The sequence below is a fragment of the Triticum urartu genome, chromosome 7A (genome assembly GCF_056163025.1).
Source record: "Triticum urartu cultivar PI428250 chromosome 7A, HENAU_Tu73, whole genome shotgun sequence".
NCBI classification, from domain to species: domain Eukaryota; kingdom Viridiplantae; phylum Streptophyta; class Magnoliopsida; order Poales; family Poaceae; genus Triticum; species Triticum urartu.
The window spans coordinates 225,741,063-225,752,352 of NC_141879.1; the positions used below are offsets into that span (position 1 = coordinate 225,741,063).

General features: G+C 44.8%; 1 protein-coding gene across 1 annotated transcript; it reads right to left on the reverse strand.

The window, feature by feature from the left end:
* Nucleotides 1–477: 477 nt before the first annotated feature.
* Nucleotides 478–4,880, reverse strand: LOC125520102 (uncharacterized). The gene is made up of 7 exons (XM_048684925.2): nucleotides 4,573–4,880; nucleotides 2,731–2,884; nucleotides 2,582–2,628; nucleotides 2,466–2,499; nucleotides 2,328–2,386; nucleotides 2,219–2,246; nucleotides 478–1,840 (listed from the first exon to the last, which is right to left on the reverse strand). The coding sequence occupies exons 2-7, from the start codon at nucleotides 2,789–2,791 to the stop codon at nucleotides 729–731; spliced, it is 1,341 nt and encodes a 446-aa protein (XP_048540882.2). The 5' UTR covers nucleotides 2,792–2,884; nucleotides 4,573–4,880; the 3' UTR covers nucleotides 478–728.
* Nucleotides 4,881–11,290: the final 6,410 nt, after the last annotated feature.

Consider the following 11,290-nt stretch of genomic DNA (forward strand, 5'->3'; position numbering starts at 1 on the left):
TTTATGAGATGACTATTAATCTATTTTTCAACCTATATACAACTAAAAAAATCTACGTTCGCAATTCTCATGGAGAAATATGATCATCTACCACCTGGAGCAGATGCTCTATACATACGTGCGGCAATAATAACCAAAACAAAACGAGAAAGGCCCTGTTCGGAGAACCTCCACTCCACAACTCCACCCCTGGAGTTAGGTGGAGTTGCAGTTGAAAACTACTCCTTCCGTTCGGAATTACTTGTCTTAGATTTGTCTAGATACGAAGGTATCTAGCACTAAAATGAGTCTAGATACATCCGTATCTAGACAAATCCAAGACAAGTAATTTGGAACGGAGGGAGTACGAAGCAGCTCCAGGAGCCGTGGAGTTCCGAACAGGCCTAAAATCTGCACATCCAAGAACATCTTTCGGATTATCGGGAGGCACTGCACCTTTCACGATATTTCACAGACAAAAAAGACAACGAGCAGACGAAAGACGAACGAAATGTATACCACAATGTGCAGTTATAACGAAATGTAAACCACAATGTGCAGTTATACTTTTTAAGTCAACTCACAGAACTCACAGTCAACCATTTAGTCAACTCACAGGACTCACGTTCATATGGACACCGGATCACTAAACTCCTAAGATCCGCAGGAGAACACTTTGTAACAGACTCAACCTTTTAGTTTGACAACTCTATGCAGACAACCTTCATCTTCATGGAACTGTATGATTTCTATAAACCAAAGAATACACTACCTGTTGCTGGCAGGCCCTCCTCTGCTGAGGCGGCCAATCCAGATGGAGCCGGGGACTGAAGCGGCGGTGGTTGTTGAAGCTGAAGCGGTGGCTGTTCAAGCGCTATAGCGGTCTCAGGTGACTTGGGACGGTCCGGAACGGGGGCGGCGACATGGATAGCGCCCATCTCGGGCATGTCGGCAGAAATTACAGCGGGCATGGTAACATCCTCGCTGGAGGGACCAGCTGGATCAGCCGTCTTCTTTGCCCTCTTGGCCCTCTCGGCCTTCTTCGTCCCAGACTTCTTGGCCCGACGTTTCGGCTTTGGTGCTCCATCGGCAGTATCACCTTCGCCCAGCATGCTCTTCCTGTGTGCAGAGCAGAAATCCACACCCCACTTTGCGCTGGCGCTGCATCCTTCAAACTTGCAGCGTCTGCCACCACCATGCTTGATGCAGTTATCACTCCGCCCTTGTGCACTCTTTCCGCATCCTTCAAACTTGCACCGCCTCCCTCCACCGTGTCCAATGCAAAAATCTGTGTTCCCTTGAGCACCCTTTCCACATCCATCATGTTTGCACCTCTTGCCACCACCGTGCCTCACACAGCAGTCGGTGCGACCTTGACTGCTCCCACATGCAGCATTGCGGCATCCAGCGACGGAACAGCGCTTGCCTCCTCCATGAGCAATGCACATAGGAGTGCCTCCATGTGCTCCCTTGGTACAACCTTGAACCATACAGGCCTTTGAACCACCACTGTGGACCTTGCAATACACAGTATTTCCCTGGGATCGTTTGCTACATCCTTCGTACTTGCACATCACAACTTCGCCATCAGGATTAGGTATGACTGTGCTACCCATAGCATTTTCCATCACTCTAAATTGGCCATCTCCTTCGTACTTCATTGAACCTTCAGATTCAGCGAGTGGTATTGCACTGGAACCAGGATGGCCTCCACCATGGGTCATGCACAAAGCTACGCCATTTGGTGGGATCTGAGGGCAGCCAATCATCTGGCATTGTTGGCCTAAACGGTGGCTTTTGCATAACGCTGTCTGGCCTTCAACAACTTCATTACAACCAAGTCTCTGGCAGCGGTTTCCAGCTGTTCAATAAGAAAAGAAAAAATGAGCCTGAGAAAGATTACACACGCTACAGAAATATAGATTTTCATCCTAGAATGAATTTCAATTAGCCAATTGTTTGTGCCAATGCATGCAGTCTGATCTTATCAAAACTGCCAAAATATATTGGTTTAGCACCAATAGATATATCTAAAACCCATTCCCGTACAATGAGAAGACATCAAGATAACTTTGAGCAAATAAAAATTTACGAAGAAATGGTGGAAGTTTCCAACATAAGGCAGAAAAAGACTACTCATATTTCTTTTCTTTTTTGAGAATAATGGACTCTGAAAAAAAAGGGCATGTTTGGACAAGTGTATAAAATTTGGAAACAATGTGTTTAGAAGAAAACGTACCAGGCGAAGAATTGTCTGCCATGAAGTTCTGTACAGAAAAAAAAACACAAACATCTCAGAAAATACTTTTTAGACTGGATAACATTATTGAGGAGACAGGGCAGCTTACATTTAACTGCATCATATTGGCACGCTCTGCGAAACTGCTTTGCTTCTCAGCATAAATACCTGACCAAGCACACCATGGTCAGTGAAAATATATAGCAGTTTACATAATCAGAAAGTTATGTCAAGGGTTGTGCAGTACCTTGGTTAAAAGAAGAAGGGTCCATGACATACACCTGCATGTAACATTTAATATGTTAGCACCAAGAAAAAGGTAATTTGTGAATATTAAATTATATGAAGACCATCAGGCATTACCCCTTGCTGAAAAGAATGACCATTCCCAATCATTGAGATTTGTTGCCCTGAAAGATATATGCATACATATTAAAGCAAACTGTCTGTTAAAAGCCATAAATTTCAGCTTCACTGCTGCGAGAAGGCTTGATAAATAGCATTTAGCTAACCTTTTATGCTGTGGGTTGTATTGCTACCCTGTAACACAGAAAAAACAGGTGGGCCAGACATCAGCTATACACTCCAGCTGTTCCTTGTTGTAATCAAGTACCGATATCTGTATTGGCTACAAGGAAGTCTCCAAGGGTTTGCAGCTCATTAAATCTACATAAAGTGAAATCCATTAGTTAGCGATACATATTGCATCACATTACAAACTACTCCCTCTGTAAACTTTTAGTGATCTAAAAGATAAAGTTTACAGAGGGAGTATCAAGTTTGAATTTACAAGTTAGCAAACCCCCTTTTAACATTTCTGGCAGGAACAAGTGGTATGAAAATGTTGACACGAGTATATCATATATCAAGGAGAAAAACAATATAGTACTACAAAAAGTGAAAGCCTTAAAGACATAGACAGTACACATTACTCCCTCTGATCGCCAAAGAAGGGCATGGATAAAATCATCTGTTTTGCCCAAAAGAATGCGCCGGGAGGAAGTTTAGGGGTGGAGTGAAGAAAATGCTTAGCGGGTTCTCTCTCCAAAAAACGCAGTGCAGTTAATTCCTTCCGCCCAAATCAAGGAGTTCTTTTTGCTATTGGCTGCATGCAGCGTGTAGTTAATTCCTTCCTCCAAATCAAGGAGTTCTTTTTGCTATTGGCTGCATGCAGCATGTAATCTATGAGATCAGGACACGAGCGTGGTGGAGGGAGATGAAGCGCTGTTGGCCATTGACTTGCCGCGTGCATGGTGAGTCGAGATTAGGGATAGAATTGGAAAGAAATCTCTGCCGATGGCCTTCCTTGGTCTAAGCACAAAGAAAGTACGCCCTTCTTTGGCGATCAGAGGTGTATCTTTTACTTTCATAGAGAAGTCAGCATTCAGCATTCTAGCATGTTTAAGGCTAAGCATGGACGGACAGACAGCACTGTACATCATAGATTATGAACCCCCAAAAAAATATCCTCGTCTAAAAGGACAAAAGAAGTTAAAGACCAAGGGTAGTTTAATCACATAGTTAAAATTGATAAGATTCCTTCAATAGTAGAAAACAGAACGGATAGATTATTATGGGGTAAGGACATAATAACCATAAAAGAAGGCATCTGTTTATTACCAAAAAAATAGACAAGTGTGCATCCGATCTTTATATCTTGCAGAATCTAATAAATCTTCCACAAAGATAATGAGTGATTAATCAAACCATCAACAGTGTACTTTGGCTGTTTGTGCTTTATATATAAAAAAGGTGGGGCAAGAGCCTGTTTCGAGGAACAGTGAGCCACGAATTGACATCAAGAACTCCCTCTTGAGATAAACAGGGGTTAGACCCACCCCTTCAATGTTAGGGAATTTTGGTTAAATTATGCCAAACCACCAGTATCCTAAAGGATTGAGCCAAACCACCACCATCCAAACAAGCTTAATCTTGCGGAAGGCAAGGAAATTAGATTCAGTATGCCAGCAACAAAACGAGAACTGGTCCAGCTCCAACTCTAGAAGAATGTTCATGCGTTCAAAGCTAAATAAGCAAGCGAAAAAGCATCGCATATAACCCTAAATCGCACAATTGACTTTGATCACTGCAGTAATAATCAAAACCCTAGCTCTTACAGAAAAATAAATGGTTAGCTTCGGTGAACGTATGCAACATCTGATTCCAAAACATGGCAATCCCAAGATCATCAATCTATTAATATATTAGATGACGAATCTCAGGTTCTACAAAGCTCGATGTGTCGTGCGATAGCAGCGAAATCGTGCTCGCTCGGCCCTCCATCCATACCGGAGGCGGATCTAGATGGTGCGTAGCGGGATTCAACTAATCGGTGGATAAAAACAACTTCATACCTCAAAACCAATGCCCAAAGACTGCGGACGGGGCGGAGACAGCAGGGACCCGATGTTGCTGATGAGGAAGAACGGGAACGGCGATCGCGGCGACGCGTGAGAGGCGGGGGCGTTCGGAGCCGGGGGGGCGGTGGGGGTGGGGGTGGCAGTGGGGATGGGGGGCGTGGGGCGTCGGCGTCGGCGTCGGCCGGCAGGATCGAGGCGCCGCCGGTGACGCTAAGGTACAGCACGGCGGCAGATATAGGGCACGGTGGTTGACTATCAGGAGAGATTTAGAGCCGCTTTTCTTTTGAGAGAGGGAGAAAGAGATTTTAGAGCCGCCTCGGTAAGTCAGGACTCAGGACTCACGGAGGCAGAGAAAAGGTAGGTACTCCTCTTGTGATTAATTTTGCCCTAATTTTAACCTAAAATATGCCTTATATTTTTGTCTCAGTTGTTTGCCTTTTGAACTTATAGAGCCCACTATCAAAGAGCAAAGTACCCCTCGGTTGGTCCATTCGTTGATCTCTTGTCCTCCTCTTTCCCGGCGTGCTCGGAGAGGGGTCATGGTGGACTTGTGCGACCAACGGAAGGGGTTGCACGACCAACGTAAGAGGACGCTCTTCATTGTTGTCATGGAAGACCATGCCGAAAAAAGCTTTCGTCACGTTTTATAGATAAAGCAACAACCAAACAACATACGAAGATAGTTCACACTCACATCAATCCCGTTGGGGATTCCAACTTTACAATAGAAGCATAGAGAGGCCAAGCATGCGACCGAATAAACAGAAGTCAAGCAAAGCTGAACTAAGCAAAAGAACTAAAGGAACTCGCATGTTCCTGACACTGAGAACAAATCTTCGTGGAGCTCCTGACCCACCACGCTGAGCGGGGCACCGTTCCCATGGTGAACACGTAGGAACGGGCCGCACAGTACATGACGCAGCAGTTTGAAGGAAGTGGCGCAGATAAAACGACATCTTCAAGGAGAGGAACGACATCCACATACGTTGTCATCGTTGATAAGAACAGGGTTCTGCAAGGCTTTCGTCGAAGCCCCAACCTCCAACCTTTGAGACTATCACAGACAACCACCGCTCACACACAATGGACCTTGTTGCGTGAAATCTCCGGCGGCCCTTGTGGTATGGCATCGATCCTAACAATCCCCGGGTTTCGGGAAGGCCTTCCTAACCAAGAAGCACGTTGTCTAAAAGAAGCCAAAAGCACATCGATGTAAACCGAAGGCTTCACGAGGGTCCAAGAGCGAACCTTGGCATCGATGCACACACAAGGGTACCACAATGGGCATCGAGGAAGGGCGCCGCAATAAAGACGAGGTTGACGGAAGACCTAGAGAGGATGGGGCCACGCAATGATGAAGGCCTTGCGCAGCTTTCGCTGAAGTCCAACACCTTTGTAGGCAGCATGAATCCCGTCACCCCATGAAGACCTCGGTCCCTGTAAGCCCACATACCAAACCTCGCAAACGAGGAGCATGCCCTACAAGCCCGGAACTCCTCTCCGGTAACCCTGCAGTCGCCCCTCACCAGCCTGGCCGCCGTCGGAGTCTCCTGATCAAGACCATGGCAACAAGGTTGTGCCCCCAAACACGAGACAGGGACGAGCAGGCGACTAGAACCGCCACCGAGCTCCAGGTCGATGGATCTACATCAGGCCGAAGTCATCACCATCTTGGACCTCAACCACTAGCGGCCCAGAAAGCCAGTAGATTTGAATGGGGACGGTGAGCAGCGACCACGGGGAGGCCGGCTCCTGTCCACCACCCACCGGATCTGTCGAGAAGGAGTCCGGGCAGGCACGGGGCAGCGTTGGAAGGCTTGTGGAGACGCCAACGAACTAAATGCTTGAGGACTACCGGATCCTAGCCCGATGCATGAGAAGGAGTAAGGCCCTACCACCGCCTACCGCCGCCAAGGTTTTGCTCGGCTGCAGTGAGGGGGAGGTGGCGTCGGAGCGGTCTTAGCGACGGCGGTGGTGGGTCGCCTCCCTTGTCGCCCTAGGTGGGCGACGCGGGGGCAGGGGTAGATTCTAGCTGCAATGGAAGACAATGAGGAGGAGCAACACCTCAACCCCCTCCTCTTTGATCGTGGCACTCTCCTCAAGTCCAGTTTAGGTGGAATTTGTCATTCAGTTGGCCTATTTGATGGTCGGTGATAGACGATGCCGACAACATCTCATGCCCCCACCCATTCTCCCGCCTTACGAGTCATAGCTGCAACGTTTCTACTACAAGGCCCGCCATCACAATCCCTCTCGACCGAGCTTCCATCCCTACAACCCCGTTGGTATTTTGTATTTTTTTACTACGACTTGACATGTAAGAGAATAACATATATGCAAATATATCACTTAAAAATATGAAGAAAAAATGCACCATTATTTAACATGCTTGATAAACCACGCAACAAAAGTTACCATTTTAATTAATTTTAATCTCCTTTGTAGGTAGTATGTATGGTACTTTTGTGATTTGAACATGGACACTATATGTAAGATTTCCAAAATGAGTTTGTACAAAAAAGGAAGTGCTTTCGTAAATATGTAAAAAATAGTAGGTTAAACAATACTATGTACTACCTGAAAGGTAGTATATATACTACCTAAGTAGTCTTATATATTACATAATATAGTTACATACTCTCCCAGTATGACAGCGTTAAAATTATCATGAAACATATGTGGAAGTATTTACACCTAGTCGTAGGAAACTTGTCCATCTCTCTCCCCCTCACCAATAATAGACAACAATTTGAGCGGACATGAAAATTTACATGTTGTGGCCCAACCAAGGTCTCTTATGAAAAAGAAAGTGGACACACATTGGGCAAAAGTGAAATTGGACGACTAAACAACTAAACCATTCAAAAAACATGGTTACAACCTTCCGAGTAAAGTAATGAAATAATATCTACTTTAATACCTTGTGATAAGTCTTACACACCAAATTAATAACATAATAATGTTTGCGTAAGTGATGTAAAATTGTAAATTGAATTGATAGTTATGCACACACACAACATAGATCTGCAACTAGTTTGAACATGTCTAATAAAAGGAAACCCAACTAGTTACCAATCTCTACATCCTATCCACCAGATGACCATAAGCAAGCGAGCACAAGATGAAGCATGTATGACATTTCCTGGCGGTGAAAATTTACATATTATAAAGTGAAACCACGCGACCATCAAACACATGATTAATAAAACGATATTGTGGATGGTTCCGGGAGTTTGGGATCCCGGTCAGAAGCAAGGTATTCGGGGAAGAAATAGGAGATTGTGAGATTGCTTACTCTTGTATAGTAGACGATACAATGTTCACCTACACATCTCTCTCTCTCTCTCTCTTGCCACAACGCCATGATCGATCATTTGTACTAGTGTAGAAAGGGATTACCCCGGGGAGGAGAATGGGTTAGTTTGGAGCCTTTTGAGTTAGGTGGAGTAGAAATAGTTTGTGTCACAGTGAACCAGGTTGTGTTAACACGTGTGGGAATTCTTCCCTTCGGTCTTCGGACATCTGACTGGACTTGCTACCTGACAAGTGATACATCCAACAACATCTCTCTACTCTATATTTTTCTAGTACACCTTTGTGCATCACCAAATCATAGCATTATCATTGCTCACAATAGTTTATGTTGATCAGACATTTGACATTACGAGTGGCATGAACTTACAATGTATCCAACTTTCAACTAAATAAACCCAATTTTCAGTGATGCGTCTAAAGGAGTAAAGGGAAAATCTACGAGAGTGAGAGGGGCAACCAAAATGTATAGTTAGGGTTCATCTCTCTCTCAAGGATTAAATTAACCCATGAAATTGTATGGACTTCAACGTAGATAAGTGTAAATCAACACAAATATTTACGGCTGGTCAAAACCAGTCTAATAATGGTTAGTCAACTATGTAACATATTAACATTCATGGTGGATTCATCTTGTAGTCGAGGGAAAATAGGTCTTGATCATCTTCATGTGCTTCTCCTTTGCCTTGACAACCTTAAGCTCCGCCCTCCATTGCTTACCATGCATGTTGACCTTGATCATCATGATGTTCTTCTTGAGATGCTACTTGTTCTTTTTCAGCAAGTGTTGTATAGAAGTATGTGGAGTTGTCTATGCATCAATGGTGGTCATGTTCTTATCAGGTTTGCTCGTCGATTCTTGTTGATGCATGCCAATTTTGTTGTTTCCACACTAAAAGTTGATGTGATGTCACACAAAATCTTCTTACATATGAGCATGTTATATTCGTTGGACGTGAGCACAACATAATGAAACCAAATATTTAATAATGGTTTTGAAAATTGTATATGATAACCATTCCTGCAGTAGTTTCAAGAGCCATTTGCTGGACTCTTCCCTAGGAGTCATGATTGGTAGGTTCTCCATGTTTTATGTTAATTGTTAGCTTCTCTGAGGGAGTCCTCGATTAGGGGGTCTCCGGACAGCCGGACTATATCCTTTGGCCGGACTGTTGGACTATGAAGATACAAGATTGAAGACTTCGTCCCGTGTCCGGATGGGACTCTCCTTGGCGTGGAAGGCAAGCTTGGCAATACAGATATGTAGATCTCCTCCCTTGTAACCGACTTTGTGTAACCCTAGCCCCCTCCGGTGTCTATATAAACCGGAGGGTTTAGTCTGTAGGACAACATACAATCATACCATAGGCTAGCTTCTAGGGTTTAGCCTCTACGATCTCATGGTAGATCAACTCTTGTAATACTCATATCATCAAGATCAATCAAGCAGGACGTAGGGTATTACCTCCATCGAGAGGGCCCGAACCTGGGTAAACATCGTGTCCCCTGCCTCCTGTTACCATCCGCCTTAGACGCACAGTTCGGGACCGCCGTGTGCGTATCGCCTTGTATTTCGTACACGATCACTCAAACCGGTAGAGTGCGATTCTATGCATAACTTTATTTTGCAGGGTTTGATGTGAATAGTATGGATCATGTGTATGTGATGCATGTGTGTAAATTATACATGGCCTGCGTGTCATGTTTGGCAGCCGGCAGGAGCCAAAGTGTTGTCATTATATTGTATAACGACCTGCGTGTCGACTTGTGATTCTATGTAAAATTCATTACTAGATGTAGTAGTTGGATAATAGAGATCAGGTTGGTGGCTTGGTGTCCCGTCGTGACAAACAATATGGAGTTCCTAGATGGTCATCGGAGTCAGAGCCAACCTGGAAGAACATACATGAAGGAGCCATACTATTTCACAATATGTGTTTATTTGTGATTGATATGCTTCCTTGTTTTCTATGCATGTTAGAATGGTAGAAAGATCCCTCATGAATATCAAGCGAATTGCCATCCCCGATGTTGCACCTTCGCACGTCAAGTACGTCTAGTAGTGGGCTCATAAAATTGGGGTGCTGCTAGGTGTCCTTGAACTGAAGGGTTCGTGTCGGACACGGACATGCACTGCATTAGGTTGACTTGACAAGGCTATCAAAACGGTTTTGGGCCTTGTGGCAAAAGAGGTCGGGAACCGGGGTATGAGATACCTACCCGACCGACAGGAGTCGTATAGAGATACGATTAGCAAGGAGTTGCTTACCGGATAGGCATGTTATCTAGTAGTGATGCTAAAGCTCACTAGTCGCATGTGCTAGTCGGATCCTGAATCATTGAGAGTTTGCGGAGGGATGCTGACTTCAGTGGGAGTATTTCTGTTTAAGGCTAGAATTACTCTACATAAACACATTGCTTAGTGATTGCATATTTTTCTGTTGTAGATCAATGGCACCACCTGCTCAACCCAACTTTGCATTGAAATCAATTCTGGAAAAGGATAAACTGAATGAAACAAACTTTACTACCTGGTATAGAAATTTGAGAATTGTACTCAAGCATGATAAAAAAGGAACATGTTCTAGAGGATCCGCTTCCAGAGGAACCTGCCGATAATGCTAGTACCACAACCAAGAATGCCTACCAGAAACTCGTTGATGAATCAAACGAGATCAGTTGCCTCATGCTGGCTTGTATGGAGCCCGATTTGCAGCAACATTTTGAAGACGTTGGGGCTTTCGATATGATCGAGAGTCTCAAGAGCATGTTTCAGGTGCAGGCTAGGACCGAAAGGTTCAACGTCTGGTGATCCTTGATGGATTGTAAGCTGAAGGAAGGTGATCCACTGAGCCCGCATGTGATCAAGATGATTGGATATGTGCAAGCTTTGGATCGGTTGGGCTTCCCGCTCTTGGATGAGCTGGCTACTGATGCAGTTCTGGGTTCTCTTCCGCCCAGCTATGGGACGTTCATCTCGAACTATCATATGCATGGCATGGATAAGAAGCTCACTGCATTGCATGGGATGCTCAAAGTGGCAGAGCGGGATATTAAGAAAGGCACGCATCAAGTGTTGATGGTGCAGAAATCGGCTAAGTTCAAGAAGAGTTGGTCTAAGAAGAAGGCTAAGGCAAAGGGCACGGAGATGGTAACCTCCGCCGCTGCGCCGAAGTCTGGACTGGACTCAAAGACCATTTGCTATCATTGCAAGGAAACTGGTCACTGGAAGAGGAACTATAGCAAGTGGCTTGCAGAGCATGGCAAGAAGGCCGGGAATGCTGCTTCAGGCAAAGGTACACTTGTTGCATATGTTATAGACATTTACCTTGCTGACATACCTAGTAGCTCTTGGGTATTTGATACCAGGTCGGTTGTTCATATTTGCAACTCGATGCAG